The sequence below is a fragment of the Felis catus genome, chromosome E2, assembly GCF_018350175.1.
Source record: "Felis catus isolate Fca126 chromosome E2, F.catus_Fca126_mat1.0, whole genome shotgun sequence".
In the NCBI taxonomy this organism is placed as follows: Eukaryota; Metazoa; Chordata; class Mammalia; order Carnivora; family Felidae; genus Felis; species Felis catus.
In genome coordinates, this window is record NC_058382.1 from 57,085,034 (window position 1) to 57,106,320 (window position 21,287).

At 57.3% G+C, this 21,287-nt stretch overlaps 1 protein-coding gene across 2 annotated transcripts in view; it reads left to right on the plus strand.

The window, feature by feature from the left end:
* The window catches only part of NECAB2 (N-terminal EF-hand calcium binding protein 2), a 29,396-nt gene extending 8,485 nt beyond the window's left edge, over positions 1–20,911 (plus strand). Inside the window, exons 4-13 of one of the 2 annotated variants that reach the window (XM_023245244.2) lie at positions 1,193–1,218; positions 1,368–1,465; positions 12,171–12,307; positions 14,366–14,484; positions 14,647–14,726; positions 17,349–17,402; positions 17,955–18,067; positions 19,514–19,591; positions 20,024–20,115; positions 20,457–20,911. In XM_023245244.2, the coding sequence (XP_023101012.2) occupies positions 1,193–1,218; positions 1,368–1,465; positions 12,171–12,307; positions 14,366–14,484; positions 14,647–14,726; positions 17,349–17,402; positions 17,955–18,067; positions 19,514–19,591; positions 20,024–20,115; positions 20,457–20,485 (826 nt within the window). In that variant the 3' untranslated portion in view covers positions 20,486–20,911. Of the gene's footprint in view, positions 1–1,192; positions 1,219–1,367; positions 1,466–12,170; positions 12,308–14,365; positions 14,485–14,646; positions 14,727–17,348; positions 17,403–17,954; positions 18,068–19,513; positions 19,592–20,023; positions 20,297–20,456 lie in introns of those variants that run through there. The other variant, XM_023245243.2, reaches the window with a different exon arrangement.
* The last annotated feature ends 376 nt before the right edge of the window (positions 20,912–21,287 follow it).

Consider the following 21,287-nt stretch of genomic DNA (forward strand, 5'->3'; position numbering starts at 1 on the left):
CAAGGAAGGCCGCATCAAAGAAACAGCTTTCTGCTGTAGACCCAGTGAAGGGCTTTGTTTCTGGAGACGGATGGAGGCCTCTGTGATCCCCAGGGAGCTTTGAAAGGGCCAGGGCGAGTGGAGGCATCGGTCAGAGAGTTTAGCCATGACCTTCTAGAAGGTCAGAACTCTAAAGACTTCTAGGATGAGTCTCTCCAGCATTCCCTGGGGTGTGACCTATAAACATTTGCTCCTTGGGATGCTAAGTAGGCTTTCTGCCCAAAACAGTTCACGTGGATCAGAAAGAGTGGTAAGATCCTAGTTTAAGCCCAACCGAAACAGGCTTCCTCTCTGCGGGACTCGTCAGAACATTTAACGTGTGGTGGGAATTCAAGGAGCTTCCCAAGACAGGGCTGGCAAAGCCTCTGAACCCAGGTTTATGGGGCCCCAGGAGCCTTCTCCCAGAAAGCATCTTGGGCACCTGGGGTTCCCCGAGCTCTCTACCCCAGGGAGCCCCTCCTCTCTCAGTGAGAGAGCTGGCGCCCAGACAGGGCAAGGCTCCCAGAACTGCACAGACGCTCGGGTCCCTTGGCCTCCGCCCCCCGCACACCCTGCCGTCACGTCTCTGCTCTGAGGCTGCTACGTGCACCTTCACCAGCCTGGGTGGCATTTCGGTGCTTAGCGTCCTCCGAGGAGGGGCCCAGTCCTCTCCACGCCTTAGGAATGGGGCTGCGGGACCCCAGGGCTGGGGTGGGCACGAGGACGGCTGTCCCAGGACCCAGGAGGCAGGGATGCCGGGGGGCGGCGTGTCACGCGAGTTTTGTTGACAGCCTGTCAGAGTCCTGGGCCCTCCACCTTCTGTCCCTTCCCCTCCCTTTTTGCCCAGCCCCCGACTTAGCCCCATTCTTGGTCCTATGCGCTCGGGACACTGTCGGTCGGCGCAGCAGGGGAGAGGAAATGAGTGGTAGTGGGGTCAGAGGTCACGCAGAGGTGGATCCCCGCTCTGTCCTTCCGGGTGGGGGGCAGGGCATCCTTTACCTGCTGCGCCTCACCTGTGAACTTGGCTCAGGTGCCGGCACGTAGGATGGTCCAGAGAGGAGGCACGGCAGGTGTTTGACGAGCTCCGGGCCCTGCGTGCTGGTGGGGCAGGGGGGCGGGGAGGGCGGCTGGGACGGGACAGGCCTGACCTGAGTCTCCCTCGTTCTCTCTGCAGCCACGTGGACACCAAGGAGCTGTGTGGTAGGTGCCCGATCTGCAGGGACCAGGACTGGGGTCGGGGGACGGGACCCGGGAGTCCCGGAGGCGCAGGTGGGATGCACGGGAAGGCCCGAGGGCTGGGGTAGACTCCTCCTCCCGTGACCCCTGACCTTTGCTTTCCCCTCCCTCAGATTACTTTGTGGACCACATGGGGGATTATGAGGACGTCCTGGCCTCCCTGGAGACCTTGAATCACTCTGTTCTGAAGGCCATGGGCTACACCAAGAAGGTGGGTAGGCGCCGGCGGCCCTGGGGCTCCAAGGTCTGAGTGCTGGTTAGGGTTCTTACGGGGCGTCCTCACCCCAGGGTGCCTGGATTTGTGGCGACAGGGGTTGGGTCCGGGGTGGGCTTTCCTTGGGGCTCCCGCAGGGAGCCGGGTTCAACTGTGAAGTGAACGCGCTGGGTCGGTGAACGGCCCTGGCCACCGGCAGGTTGGCGCGTGAGGCCCTGTCCCGGAATCGGGCACGGCCCGGGCCTGCCGGCGCGGAGAGGGAGCGGCAGCCGCCCCGAGCCCGCCAGGGTCCTCGGACAGGTGTGGACCCTAACCGTCTTCTCATCCTCTTCCCCGGGTTAGGAGGCAGGAAGGGGAGCGAAAGGGGCGCGTTCGTGCGTCTGCACCCGATCGAAGTTTCAGGCCGTGTCCGGTGTCCGAACCCTGTCCAGGCAGCAGGACCGTGAGGAGCGGCGGGAGCAGGCCGGGGGCGGGGACCCCTGCGTGGCCTGGGGAGAGGTCTCCCGTGTGGCTCCAGCGGCTCAGCCCCCAGTCCTGTCACCCCCTTGTTAGCATGTGCCCTGGAGGAGGACAGAAGGCAGGGGCCCGGGGTGGGGGCCGGACGTCGCGCCTTCTCTGTTGAAGCGCACGCGGGCGGAAGCAGCCGGTCCCCCAGCCCCCGAGTCCACACCCCACTGGGCTGGTGGCTGCTGGAGGGGCAGGGGGGCCGTGTCCCTTCGCTGCGTCAGGAGAAGAGGCGCTGAGTTGGCTGAGGACCCGCGATGGCCGGGATTCAACGCTCAGGTTAATCCTCGCTGCTGCCCTGTGCGTGGCCACTGTCACCCTGTCGCCGCCCCCATTTCAGAGCTCTGGAAACAGGCTCGGAAGGGTGATCCCTGCAGGGTCCATAGCCAGATGGCCACAGCTGCTGGCCGGAAGGAGAAGGGAGCGGAGTCAGGGACCCGGCAGGAGGTACGGACTCCGGGCCGTGCCGGGGGTGACTGGAGGCTCGGTCAGCTGGGAGGGGAGCCTCGCACGCTGAGCAAGGCACGTTGGGAGGCGGGGGGGTTGGGGAGCAAGACACACACGGGAGGGACACGTAGACCTGGCCGAAGGACCCCGCGCCTGTCGCTGCCCCCCGGCGGGCCTGTTTCTCCAGCATTCACCTTAGAGTCCCTTACGGGGATCGAATGAAATAAGGTCTCTCAGGTGCTTAGCTCGGGGCCTGGCACAGAGCAGAGGTGACTGTTTTCTCATTAGGCTCCTGCTGTATGCCCAGGCGGACGTAAGACCGATTCCGTGTGTGTGTTTCAGACGGTGCTCGGTGCGTCAGATCTATTAGCGTCTTTGGGTTTTTCAGGGGGTACCCTGCCGTGTGTTAGGGCGTCCCTGTCTTCCTGCAGGTCTCAGAATTGCTGGGCCTGATCGTGTGCCTCCACTCAACCCACGTTTCCATTCCTGTGGTCGTGTCCTGCCGTCCCGGGTCTTGCTTTCCCCAAGCGCATTTTAATATCGTGTGAGACCGGTCGCCTGTCGTCGTTCGTGTGCCCGGACTGTGGTTGGACGCTCTGAATGTGGGAAGTGGGCGGTGGGTGGCCAGGGAGCGTGGAAGGGACCCCAGGCTCTGGAATCCCTGCGCGGACAAGGGTGTCGGCCGGACGGGCTGCGGGACCCTCACCGCCCGGCCCCACGGGGCTCCCGGAGATGGAGCCCCTTCCCAGCAGTGCCGTCTGGCGACGACACGAACGCGTGTGGTTACTTCCTGCTCTTTGGCCGTGAACTGTTCAGAGGCGACACCGAACTCCCCACCAAGGAGAGGATTTTCCTATCTCCCCGTTCACCTCGGACCGGTTTCGGACACCCTGTGCCCGGAAAGCCCACGCACGTGATGGTGTGTTTTTAGCGGCCGAGTTGATGGTTTTGGCAGCCGCGATGGGCAGTTCTTTCGCTTACGTTTTTTTCGAACTGCTTTCCGGCGGTAGAAACGCAGCTCAGCTCCTCGGTTACTTCAAACGCTTCGTCACCGACCTGGGTTGGCCCGTTGGCTTTTGTTGCTGCGCAGTCCTGGCGTGAGCTGCAGACCAGTGCGCTGACTCGTTTCTGCTGTGCGGCCCCCCGACCTCTCTGTGTCCCCCCCCCCCACCCCGTTCTGAAGTCCTGTTCCCGGTGCTACATCAGCTATCTTTGTTTTGCCCCTGATTTTCGAGCGCGTGTCTCCAGTATTTCTCCCCTAATTACAATATTAATACCAGTTCTTTTTTTAGAATCCTTCTCAGCCTGTTTGGAAAAAAGCAAAAAATTATCTCTGCCTTCCCTTCGTTAAATCTTGTCTTAGGAGGTGGTAGTGAAGTTTTTAAATTGCCTTTGTGATTGCGTGATTTTTCTGAAGCGATTGATGGGGCGGATTCTATTTTTAGAGTCTTTTCTGTGGAACAATCCTTCACTTCCTGTGATCAACCTGTGATAGAACTGGAGTGTCGCCGTGTTCGTCCACACCGCTCTGCAGCCCTCCCGCTAGCCAAGCGATTTCTCTCTCTCTCTCTCTCTCTCTCTCTCTCTCAGAAATTGAGGCCTTTGGAATATTTGCTGGGTGTCAATCCGCTTCCCTATCGCAGAGTCATTTTTCCGTTCAGAGACCGAAAGAATTTATCCACGAGGCTGAGGTCGAGGTATAAACGGGGGGGAGAAGAGTCTCTTAGTAGTTTTTTCCAAGGTCAACCCTAGCTTCAGTGAAATGTCACTTTCTGTGCCTGTGTTAGCTAGTTTTCCCAAAACCTATCACGGCCGTGTTCGGTTCTGTGATCAGTTATGCGTCGTATGTTGTCGATGATTTTTTTCAAAAATCTCAAACCTTATGTGACACAGAACGGGCACTGCATGTTCAATAAAGTTCATTTACTTTGAGGGAGAGGGACAGAGTGCAAGCGGGGGAGGGGCAGAGAGAGAGGGAGACACAGCATCCGAAGCAGGATCCAGGCTCCGAGCAAGCGTTCAGCACAGAGCCTGACGCGGGGCTCGAACTCATGAACGGGGAGATCATGACCTGAGCCGAAATCCAGAGTTGGACACTCAACCAGCTGAGCCACCCAGGTGCCCCAAGTTGTTTTTTTAATGATCTCTCGGATGCTTGAGAAAATGAGCTGGATCTTTTCAGGGCATGAAATGGGAAAATAACTTGGCTTTTCTTTGTTATGACGTATACGCTCCTAAAAGATACACTATAAAAAGGTGAAATGCTGTCTCTCGTACAAGTAGAGATATTTCATTTTTTCAGCACCGACATTTTAATTTGTATTACGGATGTTAATGACAACACCAGCCGCTGTAAATTTTTGTTTCAAAATTGAGAAAAGTCAGTTGAGACTTTTTTTTTTCTCTGCAGGTGGGAATTTTCTTCAATAATTTTTTAATCCCAGAATAGAGTTCGTATCACCTACTTATATCTATTTGGATTGGGGGTACGATTTTCACACAAAATCCTTATATCATTTACCATATTGCCACTATTTATTTAAAAAGGTATTCACGGGCGCCTGGGTGGCGCAGTCGGTTAAGCATCCGACTTCAGCCAGGTCACGATCTCGCGGTCCGTGAGTTCGAGCCCCACATCAGGCTCCCGATTCTGTGTCTCCCTGTCTCTCTGCCCCTCCCCCGTTCATGCTGTGTCTCTCTCTGTCCCAAAAATAAATAAACATTGGAAAAATAAAAAAAAATAAAAAAAAAGGTATTCACGATGGGGCCGTCTGAGTGGCTCAGTCAGTTAAGGGTCGGAGTTTGGCTCAGGTCATGATCTCGCGTTTCGTGAGTGTGAATCCCGCATCAGGCTCTGTGCTGATGGCTCAGAACCTGGAGCCTGCTTCAGGTTCTGTCTCTCCCCCTTTCTCTCTGCCCCTCCCCTGTTCACACTCTCTCTCTCAAAAACAAACGTTAAAAAAAATTTTTTTTAAGGTACTAAGATAAGTACCTTAGATCCTAAGTACTAAGATCTTAGTACCTAAGATCTAATTTATGATCTTATTATGACTGAATAATGAAAGTAAAGAATTATGTTGTCTTAGTTTTCTATTCTCAATATACAGAACTTGAATATTCTAATTTTTTAAGTTTTAATTTTTTTAATTTTTAAAAATGTTTTAATATTTCATTTTGAGAGAGGGCAAGCGCACAAGGAGTGGGGAAGGGGCAGCGCAAGAGAGGGAGACAGAGGATCCAAAGCAGGCTCCATGCTGTCAGCACAGAGCCCCACACGGGGCTCAAACCCACAGCCCATGACATCATGACCTGAGCCGAAGTCCAGCGCTTAACCGACTGAGCCACCTGGGTGCCCCAATTTTTTTTTAGCTTTAAGTAGACTCCACGCCCAGTGTGGGACTTGAACTCATGACCCTGAGATCATGAGTCATATGCTGTACCATTTGAGCCAGCCACGAGCTCCCCCCCCCCCTTTTTTTTTAAGGCAACGTGAATATTTTTAAAAACTCCTTAATTAATATCAGAACCAGTAGGATGTTACAGCTAGCTCAAAGGAAAATTCCAAGGCCACGCACCATGGATAGAGGCAACTAGGAGCTCTGAGCGAATCTGTGAATCGGTGCAGAACCGGGCACTGTCCACAGTGACAGCGACAGTCAGTTGCATTCCACCAGACAAAATTCCTGTGCCTCGCTGTGGATGAGAGTTATTTTTCAGCATCGTCTCTCTTGTACATTCTGCGGAGTTTTAAAAGGAGCCCTCAAACAAGGGAAGATTTAGTTAACCCACAGGTACCCAGTAATCTTTCTTGTCCGTTTTAAATTTTTTTTTTCAACGTTTATTTATTTTTGGGACAGAGACAGAGCATGAACAGGGGAGGGGCAGAGAGAGAGGGAGACACAGAATCGGAAACAGGCTCCAGGCTCTGAGCCATCAGCCCAGAGCCCGACGCGGGGCTCGAACTCACGGACCGCGAGATCGTGACCTGGCTGAAGTCGGACGCTTAACCGACTGCGCCACCCAGGCGCTCCTCTTGTCCGTTTTAAAGACTTTCACACTAGGGCGGCTGGATGGCTCAGTCAGGTGAGCCTCCAACTTCAGCTCAGATCTCGATCTTACGGTTTGTGGGTTCGAGCCCCGCGTCGGCCTCTGAGCTGTCGGTGTAGAGCCTGAGCCTGCTTGGGATTCTTGCCCTCTCTGCTGTGTCCCTTCCCCACTCGTGCTCGCTCGCTCTCTCTCTCTCTCTCTCTCTCTCTCTCGTAATTAAACTTATGGGGCACCTGGGTGGTTCAGCGGCTAAGCATCCAAATTGGCCTGGGTCATTATCTTGCCATTCCCGAGTTCAAGCCCCTCATAGGGCTCTGTGCTGACCCCTCGGAGCCTGGAGCCTGTTTCAGATTCTGTGTCTTCCTCTGTTTCTCTCTGCCCCTCCCCTGCTCACGCCCTCTCTCAAAAATAAACATTAAAAAATAATTTTTTTAAATAAACCTAAAAAATAAAGACTTTCATATTTGCCTTGTATCTCTCTCCCTCTCTCTCTGTGCCCCTCCCCTACTCACTCTCTCTCTCAAAAATGAACATGAAAAAATTTGTTTAAATTAAAAAAAAAAAGACTTTTCACGTTTACCTAACGATGCTCTTTTTTTTTTAATGTTTTACTTATTTTTGAGAGAGAGCATGTGAGCAGGGGAGGGGCAGAGAGAGAGAGAGAGAGAGAGAGAGAGAGAGTCCCAAGCAGGCTCTGCACTCCAGAGAGCCTTATGTGGGGCTCAAATTCACAGACCAAGAGATCATGACCTGAGTCAAAGTCGGATGCTCAAACAACTGAGCCACCCAGGCGCCCCTAACAGTGGTGTTTGCATCCTTATTTATTGTCCAATTTATCTCGCCTATGGGACAATGTTGAGCTAATTTGTCACACCAAATTATTTACTCTGTGTTTTTAATGGTTTTCCTTACTAGGATTTTAGCCATGTTGTTTGATGCATATAGACCTTTATTTTTTTTATCATATAAATGGTACATAGTCAACTTGTAAAATTTAGAAAATAAACAAGAGTATAAGGAAAAAGTTCAAACCATTTGTAACTCCCACCGTTCCTTACCACTGTTAGTTAACATGTTATTACCTCGGAACCTTTTTTCCCATGTGTATTTCTTTAATATATTTAATATTGTCTTGTGTACAAGACTTATTTTTTGTACTTTTTTCACCTAATATCTTAGCATTTTTCCTATGTGATTAAAACTGTCCAGAAGCATCTTTTTTTTTAAATACTCTTACTTAAATTTACTTTTCCTCTGTTTTGGGGCGTATTAGATGGTTACCAGGTTCTTGCTAATATGAATATATACTGTAACCTCGGGACATGAGCCTTTGTGCTCATTTTGCATGATTTCTTAGGGATGGATTATCGTAAATGGAATGACTGAGTCAAAGAATCGGAGCCGTGCAATGTGGGGAAATAGGTTCTATTTACATAAATCGGTGGGAAACAAACTTAGAGCGGAAAGCTGCCACCACTGGGCGAAAGCACCGGAGGTTAGCTAGCGCGATATTGTACCGGGATCACGAGTAACTTGTTCCATCCCCTGCAGGAAATTACTTTCCATTTGACGCCAATGTACCTTGATCACAAACACCGCTTGTCCCCACCCCCCCCCCAAGACCCTTTGCTTCTTAAATTTTTTTTTTTCATCGTTTATTTATTTTTGGGACAGAGAGAGACAGAGCATGAACGGGGGAGGGGCAGAGAGAGAGGGAGACACAGAACCGGAAGCAGGCTCCAGGCTCTGAGCCATCAGCCCAGAGCCTGACGTGGGGCTCGAACTCACGGACCGCGAGATCATGACCTGAGCTGAAGTCGGATGCTTAACCGACTGCGCCACCCAGGTGCCCCTTTGCTTCTTAATCACACAAGTTAATGATTACTGTCCGATTGTTTTCTCCATGGTCACCACGTGGGTAAGATCTTGAGAACTCAAATACGGAGACGAAATTCCTGTTCGGGGCTCTTGTCTCCTCCCAGACTTTAGCCTCTCTCATATTTATTTCTGCGTCCGCTCTCTTGCTGGACAAGAAAGAACTCCAGACCCCTCGTCTGCGACAGTGCAAGGCTCTGGAGAGAAAGCACAATTGCTTTATAAAGTGGCTGCATCCGGGGCGCCTGGGTGGCTCAGTCGGTTAAGCGTCCGACTTCGGCTCAGGTCGTGATCTCACGGCTCATGGGTTTGAGCCCCACGTCGGGCTCTGTGCTGACCGCTTGGAGCCTGGAGCCTGCTTCGGATTCTGTGTCTCCCTCTCTCTCTGCCCCTTCCCCCACTCATGCACGCTCTCTTTCTCTCTCTCTCTCTCTCAAAAATAAACATTGAAAAAAAATTTTTTTTAAAGTGGATGTGTCCATGTGAATCCCCATTGCCATGTTTATAGCAGTATCCTCTCCGATCGCGTGATGGTGCGGTGACATCCTGCCCTTGCTGTGCAGAATGCCTTTTGCCGTTGTTTCGTGACCCTTCTCACCTTGTGCGATACCGTGTTCTCTCAATCCTATCTTCTCGTGCAACTTCTTCATTTGACCAAATCTGGTGACAGGATTTTTGCCCAGACTTTTCTTTGGAAATCTCTCAGTGCTGTTTTGGTTTTGAGGGGCCTCTGTTTGGGTCTCATTTCATCAAATCTGGGACTGTATCTTTACGTGAGGGAATTTAGGCCGCGTTTCTTTATTGTTGTAATCGGTCTGTTCCAACTGCTATCGTAATCTCCCACAATTCCCGTTTGGTGTGCTTCCCTTGTCCGTTTGATCTGTGACCTTTTGATGGTCCGCTTTGTTTAGAGCATCAATTGTGGTCTCAGGGGTAGACGCTGTAGTTTTCATTTCGTGGACAACCTCTACAACAGGCGCTATGAATTTTTTGCTAGAGAGCAAGCAGGGGAGGGGCAGGGAGAGAGAGGGACAGAGGATCCAAAGCAGGCTCTGCTCTGACAGCACAGAGCCTGACGTGGGGCTTGAACTCACAAACTGCGAAATCGTGACCTGAGCCAAAGTCAGACACTTAACTGACTGAGGCACCCAGGTGCCCCTTTTCTTTCTTCGGTGTTTATTTTTGTGCACGCGTGAGAAAGAGTGAGTGAGCACGCACAAGCCGGGGAGGGACAAAGAAAGGGGGATAGAGGATCCGAAGCAGGCTCCACGCTGACAGCAGAGAGCCTGACGCGGGGCTCGAACTCATGAATTGTGAGATCACGACCTGAGCCAAAGCCAGATGACCCTCAGCCAACTGAGCCACCCAGGCACCCCTGGCACTGTGAACGTTCCTCATTGTGTTTTTATCTCTAGCTAATCAGAAACATCGACTCCCTTTTGAGGAGTTCAAGGCGTTTTTGAGATTTTCAGATATTTTTTTTCCATACTTTTCCGGTCTTTATTGACATAATCCAGTGTGACTGCAATTAAACCATCGCCGATGAACGTTTTCGTCTCCTGACCCTGCAACCTTACATTTAACCGGCTCTATCACTGACCCTTCCTTCCATGACTTCCCTATTCAAGACTGTTTTCTTTGACTCAGCCCTAGATATGTGTGTGTTTGGGGGGGGAGACTCCTAGGCAGTTTTTTGCCGGAAAGGTGCTCATGTGGTAACACGTCAGAAATTTGCAGATTTCCGAATATCGCCCTATACCCCGAAGATGAGTCGTGTGTCTACACGACACGCGATTCCCAGTTCTGATCCTTTCCCTCTGGAATCGGTGGAGTTGCTCTGTTGGCTGAGGGAGGCATTGATTATGGTGGAGGAGAAATCCGTAAAAACTGCATTTTGAGTCCTTTAAAAATTTAAACATTTCTTTTTTTATTTGGAGAGAGTGTGTGCGCGCACGCGCGTGTATGCATGCACATGAATGCGGGAGGGGCAGAGAGACGGTGGGGGCGGGTGGAGAGAGAAGCCCAAGCAGGTTCTATCTACACTCAGTGCGGAGCCCCACACGGGGCCTGATCTCACGACCCCGAGATCGTGACCTGAGCCGAGATCAAGAGTCGGATGCTCAACCAACCGAGCCAGCCAGGCGCCCCTGCATTTTTATTCCTTTGAAAGTCACGTGTCTTTTTGGAATTCAGCTAACGGGTTACGCTCACGGATCGCTAGCTGCACTCTCACTCGCTTGATCCGAGCGCTTTTAACACACTTAACTTCGGCTCATTTTTCTGCTTGATGGCTCCTAGCAGGCTTTCTCTTTGCGTTTCATTTTCTTACCACATTGCATCTTCTCGTTCGTTTTGGCCATTCATTTGTCCAGGGCCCGTTGATCACCGGATTGAGTGTGGTGTCAACTATTTGCTAGGGAGGATAATCAATAATCGAAACGCATTAGGCGAGCAGAACCTTACGTACTCTCTGGCACCGTTGCGTGGTTGGGACCCGTCTCCGGTGTTGGCGCAGGGTGGCCACCTCCACGCCTCCCCCGTGTGTGCCTCTCCTCCCCGTGCTCCCCTTCCCTGCCTCTGTTTCCCTCTCTGTCTCCAGCCGTGTTTCCCTTGTGCCCTCGTTGCTAATTAATTCCCAGTCAGAGTGATGGATGGTTTAATTTGCTTTCCTTGAGAGCCCTGTTTTTCCTTGCCTTGCCGGGGACCGGGCGCAATTCCAAAGCGCCGGGCGGTTGGCTCGGGAGGGTGGGGTCTCGGCCGAGGAGGCGGGAGGGTCGCACAGGGTTTCAGGGACCAGCGTCCCCAACACAGTGCTATTTTGATCCTTACCATCCTTGAGTGACCTGGCTCAGCCAGAACCTCAGTTGTGCCGGATCCGGAAGCCTTGGGGAAGGTCTTTGCCGCAGACTCTTGACAAAAGGGGAGAGCCGCACCACCGCGAAGTCTGTGGAAACCCTCTTCCTTCTTTTTCCCTCGAGTTGAGTTCTTCTCCTCGTGGCCTCTGAATCTTTGTCTCTGGGTGCCCCCCCAGGCTCCCTGCTGACCCGAGGGGAGGGGAGGACCCGGGAGGAGGCTTCTGAGACTGAGTCTCGGGCTTTTTCTTGGGAGGAGCCAGTTGGACCTCTCCAGCTGGTCGGTTTTGAGTCTTCCTTCATTTCTCTGCGTAGCATCCTGCAGGCCCACGAGGCCAAGGAAGCCTCCCGGGAGGAAGGAGGGGGTAGGGTCACTCACTCTTCTCCCCACATACTTCACCCCTGTCAACAAGAACACCACCACCAATGACCACCCTTAGCACCACCTCCCCCTCCCCATCATCGTCTTCCCCATCTCTCCCACCATCAGCATCATCGCTGCCATCACCCTCCTCCTCCTCCTCCCCCTCCTCCTCCTCCTCCTCCTCCTCCTCCTCCTCCTCCTCCCCCCCCCCACCCCTCCACGATCGTCGGTATTAACATCATCTTTATCCCAGCAGCTGCCGCTCGTTGAGTATTTGCTATGTTACAGGGCCTGTGCCGGGCATTTTATACGCATTCTGTCATCCAGTCCTCCATGGGACCTTGTAGGATAGGTACTAAAGTGACTCCAACCGTGGTCGTAGAGGGCAGGAACGAGTACATGGGGAAGCCAGGGCTCAAACCTCCATCTCTGAATCCAGAGCCCCTTCCCCGATGCTCCAAGTTGGAGGCGCTGGGGTCCCAATTTCCTCCTGCGAGACAGAGACACCAGCCCCAGGTGCCCCCCACCCCCCGTCCCGCTCTGTGCCAGACCCCACACCCAAGTTGCCTCCCTGACCCCTTTGCCACGTGTGCCCCTTTCTTTCCCTCCACAGGTGTACGAGGGCGGGAGCAACGTGGACCAGTTTGTGACCCGCTTTCTCCTGAAGGAGACGGCCAATCAGATCCAGTCGCTGCTGAGCTCCGTGGAGAGTGCGGTGGAGGCCATTGAAGAACAGACCAGCCAGATCCGGTGCGTCACTGGGACCTCGCAGGGTCACGTGGGCATGTGTCTCACGCGCACACGCGGCCACCTGCTGCTTGCTGGGGCCGGTCGTGCGCCTGGGGACCGAGTGACCTGGGGCCGGGCGCCGTGCTTGTCTGTCAAGTGGGGACGATCCCGTGCCTGTGTCTTCAGTGCCCGTGAGGACTGAACGAGACCGCGTGCGCGTAGAAGAATGCCAGGTGTGCGTGGGGTGCGTGCGTCCGGGGTGCCGGGGAGAAGGCCCTGAGGTCCCGACTCAGGCAGAGCACCGTGTCGGGGAGGGAAAGCCTGGTGTCCAGAGAGGAGGAGTCCTTCCTGCCAGCCGGCAGTGCCAGGCCCTGGGCTCACCAGCCCTCACGTTTGCCGTCCCAAGTTCAGACCAAGCCTCCTTCGCCCTTTCTTTCCAGAGCAGCCGATGCGTCTGGTGCAGAGGGGCCGTAAAGAAATCCGGGTAGACAAGGAAAACGGCCAGCTGTCTACACTGCTGGGCCTCGGATGGCTGTGCCCGGCCGTCCATTCACAGCCAGAGGCTCGGCCCGGCCAGGATATGGGTTGCTGCCCAGTGCGGGGGGTGGGGGGTTGAGCATGTGAATGTCGGCCGGCGGGGGCTGGTCCCAACTGGACACGGTCGCGAAGGCTGCTCGGTGACACTGTTCCCAAAATTTGTTTATTCTGAGCCCCTGTGGGCAGATGACCTGGGAAGGCTAAAATGCAGATCCCGGGCCCCAGGCCGCGCCTGCCGGATTGGAATTCCTGGGCGCTGAGCCCGGAACTCTGCGTCCACGATTCTGAGCGTCCCCGGTGGTGACGGCCACAGCTCTGGAAGCTGACACTTCGCTTTCCTTCATTTTAGGGGTCACTCTCTTGGTGAAAAACGTGGTGTTTTCTCCTGCTGTAGAGTAGGCTGCCGCCCGATGGTAGCTGATTTCCTGCCCAGCGCCAGCTCCGTGGGGTGTCGGCGGTTACACCTGCCCGCCCCTGTGCTGGGACCTTCCTGTGGGACTTTGGTGGGGGGAGGGGTCAGTTCACAAAGGGGAGGCACTTCCCGACACACGCTCCGACCTCAGACTGCCCCAAACCTCAGCTCTTTAGGCTCCGGGCTGCAAAGTCCCCTTAGGCCACCCCGTCCAGGCGCCAGCCACTGGTTCAAAGCCCCGCTGCCCCTGGGGGACTCCCGCCGCAGTTTGGCGCTCGTTTGTGGAGCCTCAAAGACTCCGTGGCCTCCCCCGTCCCCCGGAAGGCTGGGGTGGCCCCCCCAGCCAGGGGAGAGGCAGGCACCAAGGTGCAGAAGGGGGGCTGGGCACAGGGCGCGTTTGCTGTGTGTGTCTGGGTGTATCTGGATGTCTGCGCTGTTTTCCAGCATCTCTGGGCACGTGGGTGTCCGGGAATTCACCGAGCGTCGATTGAGCCCCTACTGTCGTGCCAGGCACGTGCTGGGTGAGCCGCGTGTGCCTGGCAGGGCGTGCCAGGGCCGTGCACCTGTATGCACCCCGGTGTGCCTGGGGGCAGCGGACAGGGGACGGGGGACGGGGCCTGGCCCCTCTCTCTAAGGCCCGGCTGAGGTCAGGATCATGGATGTTTCTGTCCTGTTCCATGGTCTCTCTGGACCGTGTCTTAGGGCTCCCTTTTGCAGAGAGGTGGGCTGTTTCGCGGGCACAGACCCGAGCTCCCCACCGCACAGGGATGGGGAGGGGGTGCTGCGAGTTAGGCTGTGGGGTGGGGGCCTGGCTCAAGTTCATCCCGGCCCCGGAACTGACGCTCCCGGGGACGGGGCTGGGCCGTGTGGTCCTAGAATGCGGTGAAGTTCGATCCTGACTGCCTTGCCAGCTGCTGGGTGGTCTTGGTGAAGTCACCTGCCTTCGGGCTTCAACGACTCAGCCGCGCCACAGAGGCCATTACGCGTGCCTGGCAGGAATAGGGCCAGACCGGGTCAAGTGCGCTGTGTTTGGGCTCACGGCCGCTGCCTAACGTTTGCCAGAGCTGCTGAGAGCGGACGGGGCCCTGCGGCCTCCCTCACAGCGTGTGTTTCCTCTGCTCACACTGCAGACAGAACCACAGCAAACCCAGCCACGGCGCAGCGGAGACCTGGTGTGCCGGCCCCCCTCCCCCCCAGGCCCCCAACCACAAGCTGGGGGCCATGGAACAAGGGAAGAGTCTTCCGCCTGGTGAGAGAGTGTGGCGGCCTGGGGTGGGGAGCACGGGGTGCGTGGGTGGGAATTCTGACAGTGGCCCGGATGCAGCCTGGGCCTCCAAGCGGGACTGGGACAGCGTGGGGGAGGGGGCTGCCCTCCCCTCCCCCCATGAGCATCTCTGATCCTTTCTCCTAGTCAACTCGGACCCCAAGGAGGAGGGGCTCGAAGCCCAGATCAGCCGCTTGGCAGAGCTGATAGGGCGGCTGGAGAACAAGGTAAGCCTGCGGAGCCACGCCCCCCTCCGCTGTCCCCAGCAGGTGCAGGGTCGCCCGGAGTCCGGGCAGGAGCCTGGGAGCCTGGCCACCAGGACTAGGGGGAAGATGTCCCTCGTACCTGTCCAGGAGAGGTGCCCCGGGCAAGGGGCAGCCAGGAGGGGCGTCTCAAGGAACACAGAGTCAGCAGGGGCGTGTGCGGGGAGGGGACAGGGTTCCCTGCGCCTCTGCTCTCAGGCCGGCCTGGGGATGCCAGGAGGCAGCAGGGTGGTGGGTGAGGGCCGGGGCGTCCCGGCGGCGTCCCAGGAGAGCTTAGAGTCCTCTGGAATGAGGAGGCTCTCATAGATCTCTCAAACACGAGTCCTGTCTTCAGAGGGTGTTTCACGACTCGGCAGGTCCCCGCGGGATGACCGCATTTGTCTCCCGGGGCCGCCGTGACCACGTAGCACAGGCGGGGCTCAAACCGGGGCCGTTTCTTCCGTCACGTTAGAGCCTAGAAGTCTGAGCTCAGGCTGGGGGTAGGGCTGCCTTCTCCTGGGCATGAGGACAGTCACTTCCTCCCTGTGTCCTCACGCATCCTCCCTCAGTGCGAGGCTCTGTCCTCATCTCCAAGGACACCGTCAAGGTCAGGTTGGATTAGGGCCCACCCATGTGACCTCATCTTAATTATCTCTTCAAAGGCCTTATTTCCAGGCAGTCACATTCCTAGGTGCTGGGGTGGGGGGGGGGGGGGAGATGGGCCTGGAACTTATGATTTGGGAGAGGATACAGTTCAGCCCAAACAATGACCATGTGTGGGAAGAAAGAACAGGTTGCCTTAAGGTTTACCAAAGGGCTCAGGTATCAGATTGCGCATATTTAAATCCTGGTTATACCACTTAGCAGCTTTGTGACCTTGGGCCAGTGACTTGCCCTCTCTGAGCCTCAGATTCCTGCTCTAACCGCAGAGAAGATGTTCAGACTAGCGCTCGTCATGGGGTTGTTGTGAATTAAAGAAAATGTCTTTTTTTTTTTTTAATATTTTATTTTTGAGAGAGAGAGAGTGGGGGAGGGGCAGAGAGGGAGACATAGCACCTGAAGCAGCCTCCAGGCTCTGCACTGTCAGCACCGAGCGCAACCCGGGGCTCGAACCCCTGAACCGGGGGATCACGACCTGACCCGAAGTCGGACGTTTAACCAACTGAGCCACCCGGGCGTCCCAAGAAAATGAAGCCTTAATGGCTTAGCCCGGAGCCTGCTCCGTCGTGAGCATTACAATGTTAGCAGTTGTTAGGCGTTGTCACCCATATTCTGACGCCAAACCTGTGCACACGCACGGGACCAGCACCCCTACATCAACCAAGCCGGCGGGCATCTCCGAACCGTACGGTTGAGCGAGTTTACATTTCTCCCGCTTTTCTGAATTTTTTTGACATGTTTTGCGCAAGGGCAAAAAAGCAGTTTGATGGGCTTGGGGTTTCTCAGGGCTTCCTGGGGGCGGGGTGGGGGGCTCCCCCCACGCAGAGGGGGGCTGAGGCCAGACTTGGAGACGGGGGTGGAGGGGGAGGTGGGCTGAGGCCGAGGTGGGATCCCCCCTCCCGTGAAGCCAGCAGCTGAGTGGGAGCGGTGGGAAAGGCTCCGCGGGACCCCGAGGCCGGGTTGTCATAACAACTCCCAGCGCCTCCAGAGGGAGGTTCTTTGAAGCTTATTTTTAGCCTCCGGTCGTCTTAACAACCAGCTGGCTGGAGACCGCGGAGCACCTGGGTGTCCTGGAGACGGGGCGGGGCCCCGCTTGCTGGCCTCTGATTGGTCCGGGCCGCCCGCGGGGGCCAATCCGGGGCCGGCAGGGGGCTCCGCCCTCTTCGTGCCAACCTGGGCCTGGCGCTGCCTGGGTGGGGCCGATGGCGTGCCGGGCGCTCCCCCGAGTTGCAGAAGAATCACGGTTTTGTGGGTCGGGGGGAGAGAGCCCTGGCTTCAAACCCCGGCTCCAAAGCTTTGGAGCCCGGGGCCGTGCGCTGCGAAACTGCCGAGTACCCATCGGGTGCTGTGTTCTGGACTCCGGCGCGTGTCGGTGACAGCGCGCCCGGGGTTCCTGCCTTCCTGGAGCTGACGGTGGGGCCGCGCCCACCTGCGGGAGTCGGGAAAGTTAGACAAGATGTATTCGTGAAGCATGTAGCTCGAGGCAACCACCCCATTCAGACCATTATCAGGTTCACGGGGCACCGGGGGTCTCGACGTGGGGTGATTGGCCAGCCGACGGGGGATCTCAGGGCTGCTGGCAGCGGCATCCTGGGTTCAGAACTGTCCTGTCCCAAGACTACCCCGCCCCTGGCCGAATGCCCTCCGCCTAGGTCTGGTTGGCTTCTGCGCTTCTCAGATGCCAAGGCCGGAAGGGATCTGGGCCACTTCCTCTGGTCGGTCTCCCAGCCGGGCCTCCCAGCTTCCTTCAGAGCCAGCCCTGTGTCTGGAGGGTAGGCGGCAGCGGGGCCTCGCCCCGGGGACTCCAGAGCCCCTGGAACCTTGGGGTGGAGAGGCTGGAGCTCTCTGCTGGCTCTGGACTCTCCGGTTTCATTGTGGTAGTGCTGGAGGCCTCCCTGGGGGAGGGGGCCTCGGTCTCCGACACGTCTTTGTGCTTTGTTGTTTCAGACCCTTTGGTTTGACCTTCAGCAGCGCCTCTCAGATGAAGAAAGCACCAACATGGTGAGGCCCGATCCCTTCCTGCCCCTCTCCTGTGGCCCCATCCCTGCCGGAGCCAGGACTGAGTTACAGGTCCTTGACACCCCCTGGTGTCACCCCCTGGGACCACCACGAGGGGAGATGCGGCCCTAGGCCCTGGCCTCCTCTCCAGCCAGGGGTGTTCTCTGATCAACAACAGTTTGGCCCCGGGGGGAAGTGATCAGGACAGTGACCCCACACACTGACCCGACCAGAAGCGAATCTTGCTGGGCCCTGATTTTGTGGTGTCTCGGACCAGAGTGCCATGCGGGCAGCTCCCGGCGGCCGCAGAGCCCCTCTGTGCACACCCTCGTGTGGTGTCCTGCTTGGGCGTGGCTGTCGTCTGCTTTTAGCCATTCGGTCCTCGTTCTTTTTCGCCACTTTTGGCGTAAGAATGAGCCCTCGCGTGAGTGAGGAGGGGTTTTGGGTTCTGTTTTGGCCGAATTGTCCTGTCTTCTCTGAAGGAAGGTCTGGGGAGGCCGGGTCTCGGGCAGGGAGAGCGGGGGTGGCCGGGCGCTCACTCCCGTGTCCCCACAGCACCTGCAGCTGGTCCGGCAGGAGATGGCCGTGTGCCCCGAGCAGCTGAGTGAGTTCGTGGACTCCCTGCGCCAGTACCTGCGGGGGACCGCGGGGGCCAGGACCTGCTTCCAGTGAGTGACCTGCTTGATTCAGGTGGGGGGCCGTACGTGCATGAGGCCGGGCGAGGAGCGGCCGCAGAACCGCGGGGAGGGTGGTCTGCGGGGGGCATCGGCTGGAGCCGAGACCTGGGGACATAGCAGCGCCTCGAGCGGCCCGGTTGTGACGACAGGAAAGGACTGGGGGCTGGTAGGGACCGTGTCGGAGATGCTCGAGCCGAAGGCAGAGCCGGTCAGGTCTCCTTTGTGTGAAGGAGGGGAGAGTGGGGACGGGTGCGGCCAGGAGAGGCCCCGCAGTCCGGGTGGGTCTTTGAGTGACCTGGGCTCTGGAGCTGGGCTGATGGGACCAGCTAGTGGCTGGGATGGGGGGAGGGGAGGAGAGGCCATAAGGCCGAACCGACAGGATGGTGCTGGGGGCCAAGCAGGAAGGTCAGGAGGCGGCCAGCAGTGTTGGTGGGGGCGTCGTACGGGTCCTTCCGGGCCACGCTAGGACGGCAGGCGAGGTGCAGTCGTGCAGGTGGGCGATCGCGAGCTCATGGTGGGGGGAGAACATGGGAGGAGGGGGGAGCAGGACGCTGAGGGGCTTCTTGCCTTTGGGATGACTGTCGTCCCTGCACCCCGTGCCTGCCCGCCCATGGGGGCGCCCCAATGCATGCCGTGTGCTGTCGGCCAGCCAAATACGGTCCCCGGGGTCGCTTTCATCCCCCAGTAACCAAATGCAGATAGTCCCCATTGCCCCCGTGACCTTTGTCAAGCGGCACAAAGGGCCCTGGGTTCTGACTGGCAGGTGACATGCATCTGGGGGGGGGGTGGGGGGGGCGGAGGGGGAGACCCGATCCAGGTGTGGTTGGAGGCTGGAGCTAGTGAACTAATGATGCCATTAGCAGTCCTGCTTCCCGGCTCCTGTCTGGTGAAACATGGAATTATCTGGAATTACACGGCGATCGGCAGAGAGCTCTCCTCCTGGAGGCTCAGGCTGTGTTCTGAGTGGGGGGCAGGTCAGGCCAGGGTTAGAGAGGAAGGAACCCAACCCCCCAGGCCAGCCGCCTTCTCACTGGGGGAGTCCCTTCCCTCCTCTCCCAGGCCTGGGAGGGGCCTGGCAGCACACAGGTCATGGTCACACAGGAAGGGACGGGTGCCTGGCCTTCTCCGCCCCGTTGCTGGGTCAATTTCAAGTCACAGAGTTTTAAGGATTAAATGAAACAATTACAGAGAAGGCAGGAGGAGGAAGATGTTTTTATTTTGAAAGGTGGGGTTTTTAAATGGCAGTAAGGCCTTTTCAAGTGTTGTTTCGTTGTGATTTGTCCAGTGAGTATTTCCTGGCCACCTTCCGGGACCGGGCCTGGCATCAGGTGGCAGGGATCCTCACTGAACACACCGGAGGGCCAGTGCTGGGGGCCCCTCCCACCTCTGCCAGGCTCTTGGGGGGCAGCCCTCCAGTTGGAGCCTCTCTCTCCCCAGCATCGCGGCAGTGAGGCTGGCCGATGGCCTCACCTTCGTGGTCTATGAGTTCTGGGAGACGGAGGAAGAGTGGAGGAGGTGAGTGGTCTGCCCCAGCCTCCTTGTGGGGGAGGGAGGGCAGGGCACCAAGGGTCCCTGGCTCCTCGGGCCTCCAGCTGCAGAGTGCTGGCCTCACAGGGGCCCTGAACGCCTCTATCTCCAGCTGGAGGGACCCCCTTCCCCCCAGCTGGGCTCTGAACCCGGGTTCCTGGCCCACCCTGGTGGCCGAGGCTGCTCGCGTTTGCTACCTGCTGCCTCCATGGCTAAAACTCCAGAAAGGACCTGGCTGTCCTCCCCACCAACCAACCACTGGCTGTTCCAAGGTCAGAGCTATCAGCCTCCCCTCCCCCCAGGGCTGAAAGCACCGAGCCGGGCTGCCTGGGCAGGGGCAGCACCCCCCCTCCGTCTCTGGCAGGGCCCCCTCGCGAGCTCCCGGGCTGGAGGCTCAACCCCCCATCCCCCGACTCACAGGCACCTGCAGAGCCCCGTGTGCAAGGCCTTCCGGCACGTCAAGGTGGACACACTGAGTCAGCCTGAGGCCTTCTCCCGGATCTTGGTGCCAGGTACAGGGAAGCTGGGTGTGCAGGGGGTCCTAGAGAGGAGGGAGACCCAGGGCCGGAGTGTTAGGCCAGCCCTTGAACACGAAGGGCAGGGCTACCACCTCTAGGAGTGGGAGAGTCGGCTGCAAGGAGAGGGCAGAGTGTCAGGGTGGCTCTAGGTGCCCCCCCCCGTACCCCTAACTCCCTCCCCCCAGACATTACTCCCCCCCCCTTGGAATTGGCTCCTAGGGCCCCCAGCGAGCACCTCCCCACAAGCTGGACATGTGCTTCCCACCCTGGCCGTGGTCCCCTTGGGGAAGGAGGCCACCTGCTCTGCCTCAGTGTCTTCCCCCTGCCCTTCCCAGCTGCTTGGTGCACCTTGGGCCGTGACTGACCACCTCCCGGAGGCCTTCGGATGAACCTGCCCCCCGTTTTCTAGAAACTTTGGTACACACACCGTCTTTTCACTGTACTTCCAGACAAGAATGTAGTTCCCTGCTGTGTGAAGTGAAGGAGAACCCCCTGCCGTGCCCCCAGACCCCCCCCCCCCACTCCCCCACCCCCATCGGCAGAGCAGCCGCAGAGCTGCCGGACCCCTGCTGGAGCCAGAGGGCAGCGGGGAGAGGGAGGCCTCCTGGAACCCCCACCCCAGTGGCCGCGCATGACCCTCCCCTCCGCTGGCCACTGCCTTAGCGTCCTGGTAGGAGCCGAGACCTTGTAGTGCCCAACCTAGGCCTGTGCCCGGGCCGCACAGGACAGTAGAGCCCACGTAGCCCGTGCCGTGCTCGGCCGTCAGGCCCCAATAAACTCTGGTCGGGAACGGCCGCGTGCTGTGTTTTCCTTCCGCGGGTTCTAGTGACGGCAGCTAGAGGCGTGAAGCTGTCACGGGGTCTGGGGCCCCTTTTTAGCCGTGAAATCTTGACCACCCTGTCACACCCTGTCTCCTTATCTGTAAGACGGTACGCGTTTTGACAAGTTGGTGCCTGTTACAAAGTTCCCGGAGGCCCCAAGGATCACCCTCTGGCTCGGTAATGCATGAGGACTCCCAGAACCCAGCAACAAAAGGGTACAGACTAAAATCAGCCAAGGAAAGACGTGCCGGGGTCCACGAGGGACCAGGCACAGAGCTTACAGCTGTCCCCTCCTGTCCCAGCACAGACGTGCGACAACGTGCATAGAGTCTTACCAGGCAAGGA